This window comes from Colobus angolensis, unplaced genomic scaffold, assembly GCF_000951035.1.
Source record: "Colobus angolensis palliatus isolate OR3802 unplaced genomic scaffold, Cang.pa_1.0 Scaffold174, whole genome shotgun sequence".
In the NCBI taxonomy this organism is placed as follows: Eukaryota; Metazoa; Chordata; class Mammalia; order Primates; family Cercopithecidae; genus Colobus; species Colobus angolensis.
Genome location: NW_012114866.1, coordinates 3028130 through 3046901, shown reverse-complemented (window position 1 = coordinate 3046901; position 18772 = coordinate 3028130). Strand labels below are relative to the sequence as shown.

Sequence of the window (18772 nt, the reverse complement as noted above, 5' to 3'; positions counted from 1 at the left end):
GTTTGTGTTGTGATAAAGGATTAATTTTCTTAGTTATTATATTTTGCAAGAATTGATATTATTGTTAAAGCAAAATTAGGAATGCCTTTGTTCTTCAGGTATTGGGATATGTGGACACTCCCAAGTCTGGGTCTGTTTTTGTAAATGTTATTAATTTGTTCCTTTAACCATAAATATCTAGAGGCTAGGAATGCCTAATTTTCTGAGAATGCAGCCCAGCAGGTCTCAGCCTCATTTTCCTAGCCCTCACTCAAAATGGAGTCTCTCTGGCTCGAGCGCCTCTAACACCTCTGCCTCCCAAAGAGCTGGCATTACAGGTGTGAGCCACTGCACCCGGGCAAGCATCTTTTTAAAGCTTTCTTTTTCAGCGCTCTTTTCTCTTTTTCCCATGGTTAAATTTCATGATTAGATTTCTTTTCTGGTTCAGGTAGGTGGTTAGGGTTACCCTATCAAAGAATAGTAAAGGATTTTATATACATCAAATGGTTGACAGACTAATTATTAGACTTTAATATGAATGAGTTGAAGTGCACTTTAAACCTTTTAATGTTGGCTTTATCTTCTTTTTAATGGAATTTATGTATCAACAAATAGTGGAACAGTTGTTATTTTTTAGTCAAGATAGTTACTGTTATCTGTGATTTCTTCTCTTTCTCAAATCATCCTTACTTCCAGGGCTTAAACTCTTAGTGTTCATGTGTTCTGTTTAAAGGATTCAATTCATTACCCAATATTCACCCAATTTATCACCCAGTATTCTTATTGTAGAGACTGCAACAAATATATATACTTTCTGTTTTTCATCTGAATATTGTTGTTCAAGTAGAAATATATTAGGTTTTTTCCCATTATTTAAAGTATTTCACATTAGAGTCCATGATATTTGTGCTTAAGTATGCAGAAGATGGCAGGGTATGAAAGAGTGTTTAGGTTTAAAGTTGTGGTGCTGCATGTGAGTTACATCACTGAAAGTTGAAGTGACAGGTGTGTGTTTTCAAGACTTTCTCTATATTACAAAAATATTGGTATTACTCAGTTTTTTTTTTTTTTTTTTTGAGACGAAGTCTTGCTCTATTGCCCAGGCTGGAGTGCAGTGGCATGATCTCGGCTCACTGCAAGCTCCACCCCCCAGGTTCATGCCATTCTCCTGCCTCAGCCTCCCCAGTAGCTGGGACTACAGGCGCCCGCCACCGCGCCCGGCTATTTTTTGTATTTTTAGTAGAGACGGGATTTCACCGTGTTAGCCAGGATGGTCTCGATCTCCTGACCTTGTGATCTGTCTGCCTTGGCCTCCCAAAGTGCTGGGATTACAGGCGTGAGGCACTGCACCCAGTTGGTGTTACTCAGTTTTGAACATGAGTATAATATATGCAGGGCTCAATCTGAGTCTTGTTCCTGATCACATTTTGTTTCAGTGTTGTAACTTAAGTATATTTTTATGTTTATCTTGAAAGCCTATCTCAACTTTTATGTAAAAAATTGAAAATGTAGGAGAGGAAGGCTATTACAGGTAAGGTATGTAAGGCTTAATGGTCATCGCTAAAGTTTGATGGTACGATTTTCATTATAGGGAGGCTTTACAATATAATCATGGAAAACTTTTGAAGATTGCTTGTATCTTTCCACATATATTATTAACAAGTTGCCCCAGTTTTTTGGCTTGTTTTGTTTTTAATAAGCTGGTTCTTGTATCTGTTGGGGGCAGCATGGTGTAATGCACTGGTTGTGAGTTACAAGATCTGAGTTTTTGCTTTGCTTCATGATTTGTGATGCAATTTCTTCACTTATAAATAGAAGAGAATCCTGCCTTAACAACTTCATGGCTTGCTGTGGGAATCATGAGAGATAGTGCACATATAAAAGCTTTAAAAACTGTAAGAAGATAGGTAAATATTGGTCTATGATACTTGGTTTCTTGTCATTTTGTTTGAGATATTTATATTTGGCTTTCGTAGCTAATAATTCTAACCTTAAAAATAAAGATGTTGGAAGCAATTGAGATTTAGCTTATTAGAGTTCTTCAGAGAAACAGAAGCTTCTGTGTGTGTGTGTGTGTGTGTGTGTGTGTGTGTGTGTATAAAATAAAGAATTGGCTCACAATTTTGGAGGCTTCATAAGTGCCAACATCTGCAGTTGGCATGCTGGAGACCCAGAGAGCCAACGTGTAATTCCAGTGTTAGTCCAAAGATCTGAGTACTAGAAGAGACAATGGTGTAAGTTCCAGTCTGAAAGCCAGCAGGCTGTAGACCCAAGAACTGGTGTTTCAGTCAGGTCTGAAGGCAGGAAAATACCAGTGTCCTAGCTCAATAAATCAGACAGGAGGAGGAGTTTGGTTTTTTGTTCTTTTCAGGTCTTCAACTGAGGGGATTCAGCCTACTCACATTAGGAAGGGCAGTCTGTTTTTCAGAGTCTACTGATTCAAATGTTAATCTCACCTAGGAGCACCCTCATAGACATACGCAGAATAATCATTTGACCAAATGTCTAGGCATTCCTTGGCCCAGGCAGGTTAATGCATAAAATTAAACATGGTATATAGGAAAATTTGTTTGTTAAAACAAATAATTCTACCTCCTTTATTATGCTATTTTTTTTTTTTTTGACAGTCTTGCTCTGTCACCCAGGTTGGAGTGCAGTGACGTGATCTTGGCTCGCTGCAACCTCTGTCTCCTGGGTTCAAGTGATCCTCCTGCCTCAGCCTCCTGAGTTGCTAGAATTACAGGTGTGTGCCACCACACTCAGGTAATTTTTTGTATTTTCAGTAGAGACAGGGTTTCGCTTTGTTGGCCAGACTGGTCTTGAACTCCTGGTCTCATGTGATCTACCTGCCTTGGCCTATGATAAATAATTTTTAAAAACAAGATCTTATTTTTTAAAAGCATTTTGAAAATTTTTATTTAAAATTTTTTTAAAAAACTTAATTAATGAATTATTTTTGTGATGAAGTCTTACTGTGTCACCCAGGCTGGAGCACAGTGGTGCGATCTCAGCTCACTGCAACCTCGGCCTCCTAGATTCAAGCGATTCTCTTGCCTCAGCCTTCCGAGTAGCTGAGATTGCAGGTGCCCACCATCATGACTGGCTATTTTTTGTATTTTTATAGAAACGGGGCTTCACCATGTTGGTCAGGCTGGTCTTGAACTCCTGACCTCAGGTGATCCACCTGCCTCGGCCTCCCAAAAAGTGCTGATGTCAGCCACCGCGCCCAGCCCAAAAATTTTAAGAAAAAAATTACAGGAGGTCTTCTGACTATGGATGAATATCCTACTTTAGTTCTGTTGTTTGAAGTTCTTTTTATTTATTTATTTTTATTTTTTTTATTGAGACGGAGTCTTGCTCTGTTGCCCAGGCTGGAGTGCAGTGGTGTGATCGTGGCTCACTGCAGTCTCTGCCTCCCAGATCTTGGGTCACTGCAGTCTCTGCCTCCCAGGTTCAAGTGATTCTCCTACGATTCTCCTGCCTCAGCCTCACGAGTAGCTGGGATTACAGGTGTGTGCCACCATGCCTGGTTAATTTTTGTATTTTTAGTAGAGACAAGGTTTTGCCATGTTGTCTGAGCTGGTCTCAAACTCCTGACCTCAAATGATCCACCCGCCTCAGCCTCCCAAAGTTCTGGGATCATAGGCATGAACCACCATACCTGGCCTTTCCCAGATATTCTGATTATCAGAGATAGAAATCTCTTCTTAACACTTAATAAAGCAAACCTGCACTACACAAAAAGGAATTGGGGTTGGATCAGGAAGCAATTCTGCAGAGTGAAGGAACTAGCATTTTCAAAATGCCTACTATGTGCTGGTTACTCTGCTAAATACTTTATATTTGTTATCAGATTTATTAAAAAGTACCTATTAATAGATTTTGGGGCCGGGTGTGGTGGCTCACACCTGTAATCCCAGCATTTTGTGAGGCCAAGGCAGACGGATCATGAGGTCAGGAGTTTGAGACCAGCCTGGCTAATATGGTGAAACCCTGTCTCTACTAAAAATGCAAAAATTAGTTGGGCATAGTGGCGCGTGCCTGTGATCTCAGCTGCTTGGGAGGCTGAGGCAGGAGAATCCTGCCCCTTGAATCCAAGAGGTGGAGGTTGCAGTGGGCCAAAATCGCGCCACTGCACTCCAGCCTTGGCAATGGAGCATTACTCTGAATTAAAAAAAAAAAAAAAAAGAAAACAAGAAAAAAAGTTTAGATTTTATAGATCTTGGACAAGGAAAAGGGTAAAGTTAATTGCACAGCTGGTGGTTGTCCAGTCTCTTCTATTGGAATTAATTCTTTTTATTTGCTAATTTAGTGTTGTGAATGTTGTGTTCCCATCTTCTTTCCTCTTTATTTTTTTGTAGACTGGAACTGTAGTTTCTAGCCCCTGAGTCATCATGGGTGCCTTATTTAGTCTTTCTGCAGGTTAGATCACCAAATTTCTGAATAGTCGGGTTATTTTTATATCTTAGTTGTAATTTCCCTATGTTTTTGTGTTTTTCTCTGAGAATAAACAACTTGAACTTCTGTAGGAGCTATAAGTCACAGGTTTAAATTTATAACATGCAGTATGGATAAGTGATAATTCTCCTTATTTAGAATGTATTTTGACTTCAACATCAATTGGTAGTTAAGAGCCACTTGCCTGACTTCAATCCCTGCTCAATCCCTGCTCTGCATCTATCAGTTAATGTCACCTTGAGTAACTTCATCTCTCTGTACTAACTTTTTCTTCTTCTTCCTTTTTTTTTTTTTTTTTTTGAGACAGAGTCTCCCTCTGTCGCCCAGGCTGGAGTGCAGTGGCGTGATCTCGGCTCACTGCAAATTCTGCCTCCCGGGGTCACGCCATTCTCCTTCCTCAGCCTCCTGAGTAGCTGGGACTACAGGTGCCCACCACCATGCCTGGCTAATTTTTTTGTGTTTTCAGTAGAGACGAGGTTTCACCATGTTAGCCAAGGTGGTCTCGATCTCCTGACTTCGTGATCCACCCGCCTTGGCCTCCCAAAGTGCTGGGATTACAGGCGGGAGCCACCACGCCCGGGCTGTACTAACTTTTTCTTATCTCTAAAATGGGGATAGTAAAATCATGCCCAATAAAATGAGGAGATTGAAATCTAAAGTGCATCTAAACAAAGATTTTTCATAGAAATAGTTGTAGGTTAAAGATTGTTATGAAAATTAAATGAGTTGATATTTGTATGGTATATAGGATGGTGCCTGGCACAAGTGTTATGTAAGCATTTTTTTAAAATAAAATAAAAATTCTGGAACTAGCATATTAAAAATATATAAATTCATTATAGTCTTTCCTTTAAGGCAGATGTTCTTACTCAATAAGGGGCACAATTTTACCTCCTAGGAGACATTTAACAATGTAGGCATTTTTGGTTATCACAGCTGGGGGGATTCTGTTGCCATTTAGAAAATAGCAGGGATGCTGCTAACCACCCTTCAATGCTTAGGACAGCCCTGCACAACAGATGATCTGGCCCCAAATGTCAATAGTGCCAAGGTTGAGAAACCCTACCTTAAAGAAATATTTTTTGCTAGAGATTACTCTAAGAAAGATTAAATACATACAACATAAAAGTGGCTCTTATTTGCAAACTATTTAATTTTCCAAAGAAACTAGATTTCTCACACTATCACACCCTTTAGAAATGTATTCTTCTAGAAGAGTTTAACGATCAAACTCGGAGGCTCACGATGACTGCTGATTTAGAGTTTGGTACTAGTTGGCTTTAACTAGCATTTTCCTAATGGCTAACGTGCTTATTTGCTGTCTGTTTATCCTCTTCTGTGAAATGTCTGGTCATATATTTTCCTATTTTCTAATTGGATTGTTTGCTTTTTTATTGTTGAGTTTTGGGACTTCTTTACATATTCTAGATTCTAGTTCCTTATTAGATATGTGATTTGTTAAGTATTTTCTTCTATTCTGGAGCTTGCCTTTTTAATCCCCCAACAGGTCTTTAATAGAGAAAAAGTTTGAATTTTGATGGAAGTTCAGTTTATCCATTTTCTTTTTTATGAATTGTGCTTTTGGTGTCAAGTCTAAGAATTCATTGTCTGGCCTTGTATCCATAAGATTTGCTCTGTTTTTTCCCCCTAAAAGGTTTGTAGTTTTATGTTTTATATTTGTGCCTGTGATCCATTTTAAATTAATTTTTGCGTAAAGTGTGAGACTAGATTGAGATTTAGTTTTTCTTTTCTTTTAACCTATCATTTACCACACTGCCATATTATAGCTTATTGTTTTTGTTTGTGTCTATTTCCCTATGGAGATTTTATGTTCCTTGAAGGAAAGGATTGGATCTTATTCATCATTGTTTTTCCTATGTGTGACAGTTGAATTGAAGTAATAGATGGTCAGTTTCAGAGGCTTGAAGAGGGAGGGAGTAACAGAAGAATTGAGAAGATGCCATTAGATTTGTTGATCACTGACTTTAGGGAAAGTGTTATCTCTGGAAAGGTGGGGAATAGATGGAGAGTTTTATAGTCTTTCTGTTCTCAAGTTAGTTTTTCTCTTTCTTACACCCTCTTACTCCTTCCCTATTAGGTTCTAACCTTTTTTGATATATTGTTTCATTATGTTGGGGAAGTACTGTTTTCCATGACTAGTGAGGAATCTTATTATTCTTCCAAATTCAGCACATATGCCTTTCTCCATGAAATTCCTGCCTTCCCCTGTATTAAACTCACTCTGCTAAACTTCTGTGGTACTTTCTGTTATATTACTAACACTTAGTCAGTCCTCAGTATCTATATATCTTGCACATATTATGATTTATGTTGCTTTATTTCCTGGAATGTTAATAGTCTGCTCAATAAATACTTAGATTTCATGTCTATCCATATGATTACTAAATTATTTCAGGACCTTTTTTGGTTTTAACCTAGAAATCTTCCTTTCATATTCAGAGTTCACCAAAAAAAAAAAAAAAAAAAGGTTTTCAATCTAGATTTAAAAGCTAAGTCATGAAGACTGATAGATTGATATTTTTTTTTTTAAACACTCCTATGATAAATTTCTACAGTCTTTTGTATTGGGACTTGTTCCTGTTTCTGTATTCTGGTCACAGGTGATACTGTGTTGTTACTAGATTCTTTTTTTTTTTTTAATTTTTTTATTTTTTGAGACGGAGTCTCACTCTGTCACTAGGCTGGAGTGCAATGACGCGATCTCGGGTCACTGCAACCTCTACCTCCCACGTTCAAGTGATTCTCCTGCCTCAGCCTCCCAAGTAGCTGGGACTATAGGCGCCCGCCACCACTCCCGGCTCATTTTTTGTATTTTTAGGAAAGAAGGGGTTTCACCATGTTGGCCAGGATGGTGTCGAACTCCAGACCTCGTGATCCACCTACCTCGGCCTCCAAAGTGCTAGAATTACAGATGTAAGCCACTGCGCCCAGCCTAGATTCTTAATATTATTTTTTCAGGTCTTTTTTTTAATGGGCTCCAGGAGACCAGAAATCATTATTTTTTAAATTTACTTTTTATATTTCTCTCTCTCTCTGTCTCTCTCTCTGTCTTGCACGTGCTACATATATATATATATATATATTTTTTTTTTTTTTTCCCACACCGTAGTCAATTTGAATAACTGAATGAATTTCTCTGGTTTCTACTAGTGAAGTTCTCTAGTAGTAATAGGCTGATAAAATCTGTAATATAGTTTTATTATAGCATCCAGTTTTTATTTGAATTGGAATTTTTTTAATTTAAAAGTATATTCCATTTTCAGTTTAAAACTGTTTTAAGGCATTACAAATATTTACCTCAACATATGGAGATTATTCAACATATGACCCATATAAATTCAGGTGTCTTCCTTTCTATCCTGAACATAGTATTTTTATAGGGGAACCAGTAAAATGCCAGCATTTTTACTTTAATTTTTAAATATATGCTTTTATTCAGTAGCTTCCACATATAAGCTAATTTAAGTGGGAAATGTTGGTTGGATTAAACAAAAAATCCTTTCTCTTTCCAGATTGCAGCAATTCTCCGGAAACGGAAATTAGACTATTATTTACACAAACTACTCCCTGAGATCCTACAATCTGCTTCATTTCTAACTGCTAATGGGGCCTTGTATATGGCTTTCTTTTGCATTTTAAGGTTGGTACTCATAATCACCATAGATATTAATATAGGTTCTGTTATTGAAATGGAAACAAGTATGTGTTTACATAAATGTTATGTGGGTTACTGTCCCTGCTCCCCCCCTTTTTTTAATCTGTGAGGTGACATTTATGTCAATGCAAGCTTGTAAAACTAGGAACTATGAGCCTGTTGACCTCAAGATGTAATATAAACTTCAAATTATTGGTGTAATTATATAGCAAAAATGCTTTCAGATGTTATACATATTCTGAGGCCTGTTATATTTACCAAGTTGTTGAATAGGATTTCTTAGCTTTTCAATTTCATTGATCAGAAATTCAAGGCAACTCTCTATGACATAGGTTAGGGCCACATGCAGTGAACAAACTTCAAAAGGACTATAACATACACATTTTTATTTATAAAACAGTAAGTTAACTCCTGGTATATTCTGTTGTTGGAACTTTTGGTCCTGATTCAGTCTTACATATATTACCTGTGCTGCATCTTTATACATTATAGAGATACAGATAGAATACAGTCTTTTGAGTGCTCCTACTTAATTTGATATATTTATTAGCTATTCTTTTTTTTCTGTTGATTGCTGAAAACTCACATTTTTTTTCTTTTTTTTTTTTATAGCTTCCTGTTAGTGTTGCACAAAGTAGTTGTGCAGGTATATTTTAACTGCGATTAAACTTATAATTTCCAAATGTCTTTTACAGATTTTTCCCTCAGATCATTATCAGATCATTAATATTTATAAACTTTTAGATTTTGCAGAAAATAATTGATAAGGCTTTTATACTATTGAACAAATCATGCCTTTAAATTGACATGAAAATCTATGTAAGGAACTCTCTTTATCATGTGCTCTCTAGAAAGTTTCTATGACGGCTGTGCGCAGTGGCTCACAGTGGTAATCCCAGCACTTTGGGAGGTCGAGGCAGGTGGATCATGAGGTCAGCAGATCGAGACCATTCTGGTTAACACAGCGAAACCCCGTCTCTACTGAAAATACAAAAAATTAGCTGGGCATGGTGACGGGTGCCTGTAGTCCCAGCTACTTGGGAGGCTGAGGCAGGAGAATTGCTTGAACCCGTGAGGCCGAGGTTGCAGTGAGCCAAGATCGCATCACACACTACAGGCTGGGCAACAGAGTGAGACTCTGTCTCAAAAAAAAAAAAAAAAAGAAAGTTTCTATAATTAGATTTTTAAAAAAATTGCAGTTAAGTATACCTTGCTATTGCAGCATCTTTCTTTGTGTTCTATGAACCTGTTTGGTTAAGTTGTAGAAGCATGTATCCTGAAGATACTAGGAGACCATAAGAACTTATGAAGTGGTTGAGGGTCAGGGTGGAATTGAAAATGTCACTTACATTTTGTTCCTAATTGGGTAGATGAGATGCTGTTACTTGAGGTAGGGAACTCAGAAGTTTGAGAAATTTGAGAAATACAGTGAGATCTGCTTTGGACATGTTGCTTTTTCTGGTGCCTATGCGACATCTATGTTGACATGTCCAATAGACATTTGAAATTTGAACTTTGAATATATTTAAGGTAAGATCCATGTTCTCCCTATAACTGATTCGCTAAGTCAATTTTTCTTAAGATTTTACATTCAAAAACTAAGTCCTTTATGGATTTTATATTGGAGGGAAAACCACTCAGTCTTCACAGGTGGAAGGTTTCTGATGTCCATATCAAAAAATACCCAAGTTATATGTCCTCAATAGCTTTTCTAATCTTTTTAAATCTGAGCTTTAATTTAAGAAATTATTTCAGGCCAGGTACGGTGGCTCCCACCTGTTATCTCAACACTTTGGGAGGCCAAGATGGGAAGATTGCTTGAGGCTGGCAGTTCGAGGCCAGCCTGGGCAACATGGTAAGACTCTGCCTCTTAAAACAAACAAAAAAAATTAACCAGGTGCGGTAGTGTGCCTGTAGTCTCAGCTAACTCGGGAGGCTGAGGCAGGAGGATCCCTTGAACCCAGGAATTTTGGGCTACGGTGAACCATGATTGCAGCACTGCATGCCAGCCTGGGTGACAGGGCAAGACCTTGTCTCTAAAAAAAGAAAAATCTTGATTCTTATATATCTCTCTATATAATTTTCATAATGTATAATTTAGCAGTTTACCAACTTTGTTCAGATAATTTCTTGTAATTTTTACTTCCTACTTCTCCCTTTCTTAGGAACATATTGTTTTGAAAGGAAAAAAAAACTTCCTCATGTCTCCAAATATTTTTTTTTTCTCTTAAAAAACCCACAGTGGCTCACGCCTGTAATCCCAGCACTTTGGGAGGCCGAGGCTGAGGCGGGTGGATCATGAGGTCACGAGTTCAAGATCAGCCTGACCAATATGGTGAAACCCTGTCTCTACTAAAAATAAAAAAAATTAGCTGGGCGTGGTGGCGTGTGCCTGTAATCCCAGCTACTCAGGAGCCTGAGGCAGGAGAATTGCTTGAGCCTGGGAGGTGGAGGTTGCAGTGAGCCAAGATTGTGCCATTGCACTCTAGTCTGGGTGACAGAGTGAGACTCCGTCTCAAAAAAAAAAAAAAAACAAAACCCAGGCAGGCCGGGCATGGTGGCTCACACCTGTAATCGCAGCATTTTGGGAGGCTGAGGCGGGCAGATCACGAGGTCAGGAGTTCGAGACCAGCCTGGCCAATTTGGTGAAACCTCATCTCTACTAAAAATACAAAAAATTAGCTAGGCATGGTGGCAGGCTGTAATCCCAGCTACATGGGAGGCTGAGGCAGGAGAATCACTTGAACCCAGGAAGCAGAGGTTCCAGTGAGCCAAGACCACGCCACTGCACTCCAGCCTGGGCAACAGAACATGACTCCAAAAAAAAAAATCAAAACCAAAAACAAAACTCAGGCAACTACTGGTCATTTGTAATTTGTAATTTATGAGGCACTATGAGGCATTATGTAATTTATGAGTAAATGAAAAATGACATACATAAAACTAAAATATGTAAAATGCTTTAGTACATGCTGTAAGAAAAAGTTATCAAGGGTTGTGGAAGCAAAGAAGGGAAAACATTTATTGAATATCTACCATGTGTTGAAAAAATAGTCATAATAATAGTAATAACAGCTAACGGTTTCTGAGTACTTGTTATGTGTCCTGCATGGTGCTGGGAAATGTCTCATATAGTTCTCTTAATGGCTCTATGAGATAGGTAATATTATTCTCATTTGGTAAATAAAGGAAACTGAGAAGCCAGAGGGTCTGCATAGCCAGCAGATTTGGATCCAGGGAATGCCTGAATGAATGTGACCGGCTGTTATCGCTGTTATCGAAAGGAGTGTTACCCATTATTTGTTACTGTAGCAGCCTTAATGAGAGTTAGTGAGAGACTTAACTAAGGCAGGGGCAGTAGGTCGGAGAGGAATTTGAAAGATAAATTGCATCTGTAATAATTTAAAGGAATAATTTAATATGTGGGGTAAGGGAAACCAAGTTAAAGATGACGTGTGTCAAACTAAGTGGATAGGTTGTTGTTGATGCTATTAACCTAGGAAAATAGAGGAGAGAGAACAAGTTCATGGGGATAGGAGAGAGATAAGAAGTTTGAATTTGAATATGTTTATTTTGAGGTACTGTGCTACATTTAAATAGAGATTGGATAGAGAAGGGAAACTTCTATTCATAATAACTGAAGTAACCAACTAGGAATTTCATACAAAAATTCCAAATTTGAATTTCAGGAAGATACTTGGAAAATTCTACTCATGGACTCCTGGCTTTGGTGCCGCTTTGCCAGCATCTTATGTGGCCATTCTCATTGAAAGAAAAAGCAGGTAAAATTTTATATATTTATTTAACAGAACTGATTACTTGTCCCCCACCCCAACCAGATTTTTTTTTTTCCTTAATTATCACTTACAGGGATGAGAAAAATTTCTAGATATATTTTTTTCAGTTCTGCAGATATTTGATTGAAAATTACTTTTATATTAATATTTATATGTATTAATTTTATATTTATTGTCTGTAAAAATATAAAAATGGACATTATAGAGCAGTAATAGCCTCTGTTTACTAAAAGATGAGAGAGTTCTATGATGTGACCTAACTAAAATATGGCTATGCAAATTCTAGGCCAGGTGGCCCATTCCTGTAATCCCAGCACCTTGGGAGACTGAGGCGGGTGGATGGCTTGAGCCTTGGAATTTGAGACCAGCCTGACCAGCATTGCAAAACCCTGTCTCTCCAAAAAAAACTACAAATAAAATTAGCTGGACTCACGTGATGATGTACTCATGTAGTCCCTGCTACTGGGGAAGCTGAGGTGGGAGGATCACGCGAGTCCCCAGAGGTCAAGACTTCAGTGAGCCGTGATCATGCTGCTGCACTTCCGTCTGGGCAACAGAGTGAGACTCCTGTCTCAAAAAGCAAGCAAATAAACAAACATATTATAATCAAAGATCTTTTCCATAGCCATAATAGCATTTCACACTTAAGAAAATTAATAATAGTTTTTTGTTATCATCTAGATCTGTACTTCGCTTATGTTGCTTCAGGCTCATTGAGTGATCTCAAATCAATTATTATTATTATTATTAATTGATTTATTTTTCTGTGCTGGAGTCTTGCTCTGTTGCACAGGCTGGAGTGCAGTGTGGCGACCTCAGTCCACTACAACCTCCACCTCCCAGGTTCAAGCGGTTCTCCTGTCTCCTGCCACTATGCCTGGCTAGTTTTTGTGTTTTTTTTTTAGTAGAGATAAGGTTTCACTGTGTTGACCAGGCTGGTCTCAAACTCTTGACCTTGTGATCCGTCCGCCTTGGTCTCTTCCAAAGTGCTGGAATTACAGACGTCGGCCACTGTGCCTGGCCCAATTATTATTTTTAAGACACCTTGTGTTTTAAAAAAAATTTTTATTGTTATCAGCCTGAAATTTTCCATGCGAATAACTATGATTTCTATAAAATGTTGCAAACTTACATAAACTGTTCAGTCAGGTAAACAGTTAAAATTTAAAGGTTTTGCCATAAGAAAATACTTGCCATCTCATGAATAATTGTTTTTATTGCTGAGGAATTTATCCACCTTTGTCCCAGATAAATCAAAAAAGGATCATGTATCGAAACCACTTATGAAGATGCTTATTGTAGTCATTGGCCCTCTGGTAAGAATGTGAGTAATTCTCATATTAAACTACTGAAAGCCACTCTTTTTTTTTTTTTTTTGAGACAGAGTCTCACTGTGTTACACAGGCTGGGGTGCAGTGGCATGATCTCAGCTCACCACAGTCTCCACCTCCCGGATTCAAGTGATTCTCCTGCCTGAGCCTCCTGAGTAGCTGGGATTACAGGCACCCGCCACCACGCCCAGCTTATTTTGTATTTTTAGTAGAGATGGGGTTTCACCATGTTGGCCAGGCTGGTCTCGAACTCCTGGCTTCAAGTGATCCACCCACCTCGGCCTCCCAAAGTGCTGGGATTACAGGCATGAGCCACTGCACTGGGCCATGAAGCCCCTCTTTTTTTTTTTGAGATGGAGTCTCAGTCTGTTGCTAGGCTGGAGTGCAGTGGTGCGATCTCAGCTCACTGCACCTACTCCCTGGTTAAGCAATTCTCCTGCTTCAGCCTCCCGAGTAGCTGGGACTTCAGGCATGTGCCACCACGTCCAGCTAATTTTTGTATTTTTAGTAGAGATGGGGTTTCACTTGTTGGCCAGTATGGTCTTGATCTCCTGACCTCGTGATCCACCCACCTCGGCCTCCCAAAGTGCTGGGATTACAGGCGTGAGCCACTGCACCTGGCCTATGAAGCCACTGTTAATATATTTTTGTAAGTGTCATAGTATCTAAATTTTTGTGGTTCTCTGTTGGATTATATCAGTGACTATAATACTTATCCTTTTAGATTATTAGAATGACTAAAATCAAAGGATTGGTGGATGTTGTAACCTCAGCAAAATCAAGTCAGTAATTCCAGAAGCATAGGTTACTCCACCTGAAAAGAGAGTACAGCATGATTGTTGAAGCATGGATTTTGGAGCTGTGCTATCTGGCTTAGGAGCCCAGTTCTGCCACTTACTGTGTGATATTCATTACTTGCAAAATGAAAATGGTGATAATCTATTTGTAGGATTGTTACTTTATTTTATTTTTTTGAGACGAGTTTCATTCTGTGGCCCAGACTGGAGTGCAATGGTGCGATCTCAGCTCACTGCAACCTCTGCCTCCCAGGTTCAAGCGATTCTCCTGCCTCAGCTTCCCAAGTAGCTGGGATTACAGGTGCCTGCCACCATGCCTGGCTAATTTTTGTATTTTTAGTAAAAATGGGGTTTCACCATGCTGGCCAGCCTGGTCTTGAACTCTCAGACTCAAGAGATCTGCCTGCTTTGGCCTTCCAAAGTGCTGGGATTATAGACGTGAGCTACTGTGCCCAGGCTTATTTTGTTTTTTGAGACAGAGTCTTACTCCATCACCCAGGCTGGAGTATAGTGGCTTGATCCTGGCTTACTGCAACCTCTGCTTCCTGGGTTCAAACAATTTTCCTGCCTCATCCTCCCAAGTGGCTGGAACCACAGGCGTGAACCACCATACCTGGCTAATTTTTGTATTTTTAGTAGAGATGGGGTTTTGCCATGTTGGCCAGGCTGGTCTCAAACTCCCGACCTCAGGTGATCTGCCTGCCTTGGCTTCCCAAAGTTTTGGGATTACAGGCATGAGCCACAGTGCCTAGCCTGTAGGGTTGTTTAGATAATTAAGTGAATTAATATATGTTAAAATGCTTAGAACAGTGCCTGACACATAGTAAGAGTTATATATGTATTAAGTATTATTTTTGTTTTTTTTGCCTGTAAGTAATGAGAGAGTTATTCTGGTGATGGTAACTTCCTAATCAATAAAAACTGTGTATATTGGTTTTGAAAAGATATTTTTGAAATATGTCAGTTACATTAAACTAAAGATTCTCTAAATCAGCATAGCTATTATTTACTCATATTTAGCACTCAATAAGATAGTATTTTTGCAGTTATGTACCTACTTTTCAATACAAACTGTTGAACACCTTTGTAATAATCAACTAGAGTCAATGGTATTAACATTTTGCCATTTTACTTTATTTGTATGTGAATATGTGTGAATATATGTTTTTTCTATGTGTGTGAGCCATATGGAAACATGTTATAGACATCATGCCACTTTACTCCTGAGTACTTCAGCATGCATCTGTTAAAATAAGGATATTTTTCTATAGAATCACAATACTGTTATCACACACAAGACAATTAGCAAATAGTTTTTCATACCATCCAGTTCATATTGTCCTAAAATGGCTTGTAATAGTATTTTTTTGAACCAGATCTAGTCAAAGTTGATGTGTGTTGATATATTTCTTTCTTTTCCTTTTTCCAAAAGTACTTTTTTCTTGAGACAGGGTCTTGCTTTGTCACCCAGGCTAGAATGCAGTGATGTGAGATGGAGTCTTGCTCCGTCTCACACTCACTGGAGTGCAGTGGCACGATCTTCGCTCACTGCAACCTCCACTTCTCTGCCTCAGCCTCCAGGTAGCTGGAACTACAGGTACATGTCACCACACCCAGCCAATTTTTGTATTTCTAGTATTGATGGGGTTTCACCATGCTGACCAGGCTGGTCTTGAACTCCTGACCTCAGGTGATCCACCCACCTCGGTCTCCCAAAGTTCTGGGATTACAGGCGTAAGCCACTGTGCTTGGTCATGTTTTCTTTTAAAAGTTGTATAGTTTTAGTTCTTACATTTAAGTCTTTCATCCATTTTGAATTAATTTTTGTATATAATGTGAAGTAGAGAGTATTAAGTTTTAAATTTCATTTTCTACATTTGTTGCTATGACATATAAATATAATAGTTTTTTTGTGTTTTATCTTGACTTCTGTGACCTTGCTGAATTTATTAGTTTTAAGAGTTTTTGGTACATTCCTTGAGATTTTCTATATAGACAATTATGTTGTCTGTAAATAGGGATGGTTTTCTTTGTTTTCCAATCTGTATGTCCTTTATTCTGCTTGTATCTGGTATTTGCTCTTAGAGGGAGGCATTAACTTTTTCATCATTAAGTGTGTTGTTAGCTGTGGGGTGGTTTTTCAGATGCTCTTTGTTAGGTTTAGGATGTTTACATTCATTTCTAGTTTGCTGTGAACCTTTATCATGAATGGATGTAATATTTTGTTGTATGTCTTTTCTGCATCTATTGATAAGATCATGTGATATTTTTTCTTTTTTCTTTTTTCTTTTTTTTTTTGAGACAGAGTCTCACTCTGTCGCCTAGGCTGGAGTGCAGTGGCATGATCTCGGCTTACTGCAACCTCTGCCTCGTGGGTTCAAGTGATTCTCCTGCCTCAGCCTTCCAATTAGGTGGGACTACAGGTGCGCGCCACCTTGCCTGGCTGATTTTTGTATTTTTAGTGGAGACGGGGTTTCACCATATTGGCCAGGCTGGTCTCGAGCTCCTGTACTCGTGATCTACCCTGCTCGTCCTCCCAATGTGCTGAGATTGTAGGCGTGAGCCACTAGGCCTGGCTGATCTTTCTTCTTTCGCTTATTTGTAGTGGTTTTTTTTTTTTTTTTGATATCAACAAGGACAAGGTCATTGATAGTGTTGTCTGCAGCTGGGTTTCTCAACTTTGGCACTATTGACATGTTTTGGGCCAGATAATACTTGACTGGGAGGGCTCTCTTGTGCAGTGTACCTATACATGCCATTAGCACTGCCTTCCCCTCCCCCATCAAGTTGAGATAACCGAAAATTCCTCCAGGCAGTGCTACATGTCCCCATGGGACAAATGTCTCCTTGTTGAGAATTACTAATCTATACCTTTACTAATTTGCTTAGTCTAGTTTTATCATTTGCTGAGAGAAAAGTATAAAATCTCCAACTGTTATTCTGGAATTGTCTATTACAGTTTGCATAGTGTATATCTTTCTAATTAATTTCAAACATCAGTGTCTCTATATATTTAAAGTTTTTTTTTTTTTTTAGCAGATAACATATAGTGGGGTCTTATTTTTTAAAATCTATTCTGCTAGTGTTAGCCTTTAAATTAGATTATTTAGTTCATTGACATCTGAGGCATTTATTATTGATTTGTAAGGCTAGGTTGAGTGTGCCGTTTTATTATTTGTTTTCTGCTTTTCATTTGTCTGTTCCTTCTTCCTTTGCATTGTTTGATTTTGTTTTTTTTGTTTTTAGAATTCCCCTTTAATTTTTTTTTTTGTTTTTGGTATTTCAGTGCTTGCTCTGTGGACTATAATATACATCTTTGAAGTTTCTTAATGTTACTACTTTACTACCTCTCAAAATGTGGCAGTCTGTCTAGGTCCGCCTTAGGACTGCTTACTATTGGATTTGTTTTTTGTTGGTTTGTTTTTTCTCTTTCTTTGAACACTAACATTAGTTCAAATACAGTAAAACCAAAGTAAAAGAGTGTTACTGATATGAAGAGCAGTAACTTCTTAAGGCATAAAGAGAGGTTTCCTGGATGTGAGGTGATAACATGGATTTGGGTTCCTAGTATATTTTCTGTTTTATTTTCACTTTTGATAAGTGAGGGTTTTTTTTTTTAATCTTTCTGTTTTTATTTCCTGTACATGAGCTTTTGCACTAGTGTTTCATTCTTAGACACTGGTTGTTCAAAGACAATTTTTAGGTATTACAGATTATGACCTAATTCTAAATATTAGCTGAAGTGTTTTTATTGTTTTAAAGACTTGAGAAATTTAAGTCTAGCTTTGTTTAACTTCTTTATAACTGTTATCACATGGTTGCTGAAAAAAAATTGATCCTTCCCTTGATCTGATTGTTACATTATTGAATTCTTTGCGTATGTGTTGATTTAGTTCTTTTGTTTATTAGTTGATGCAATTAACAATACTGGGAAATAGCTCTGTAGTTCTTTCTATTGAGAGTTGTGTATGTCTATGCATATCAATCACAATTCCTGGTTGGGTTTAATTAAAAACTTTAATTTTTGTTTTTTAGTGTTGTTCACAAGCTTAGTGACTTTAAGAAAAAAAAATCAGGTTTTGTATTTTTTTTTCCCCTTTGGGGTTAAACTTTAAAACAGAGAGAAGCAAATTTTTTTGCTTTATCTCTTGACAAGTTGCCTTATAGTGTGTCTTGTTTTAAGTAAATGTGTCTGTGCGTTATTTGGAATTTGTGAGTTACTTTAGTAGCGTAATTTGCTCTGAAAAAGTATTCTTTACTTACCACGAATTTATGTAAGATTTCATTAAATATCAAGATCCATTAAAAGCTTATAAGTAATTTGCAAGAATTGAAGTTGTGCATATTTTAAAATTATGACATCTAGTCCAAACATCAAGCATATTAATATTGTTGTTCTTGTTTGGTAAGGAAAAAGAATTTATAATTATGCCTTTAATTCACAGAGAAAATCAATGATATGCTGGTGGAAATAGCCAGTAGGCAGCTAGAAATGTGAGTCTAGGTTCAAAGGAAAGAAGGTAGTTAGAGAAAAATGGAAGTTTTCCTCTAATAGGTGGTCGTTGAAATTGTGGAAGTAGATTCATGTGTGAAAGCCCAGTATGAGAGGAGGTCTAAGATTGAACGTTTAGAAGCATTTAAGGAGCCGGTTGTCAGCTGAAATGTATACAGTTCAGTCTTTAAATTTAATGTCAGCAATGTACTAGAAAAGATAGAAGAAACATGTTGTGATGA

The 18772-nt window shown here is 37.9% G+C and overlaps 1 protein-coding gene across 2 annotated transcripts in view; it reads left to right on the top strand.

The window, feature by feature from the left end:
- Nucleotides 1-18772, top strand: part of TMEM135 (transmembrane protein 135) — a 261850-nt gene that overhangs the window by 8246 nt on the left and 234832 nt on the right. For both annotated transcript variants that reach the window (XM_011938485.1, XM_011938484.1), the window contains exons 2-3: nt 7971-8098; nt 11803-11895. In XM_011938485.1, coding sequence (XP_011793875.1) covers nt 7971-8098; nt 11803-11895 — 221 coding nt within the window. The remainder of the gene's footprint in view (nt 1-7970; nt 8099-11802; nt 11896-18772) is intronic.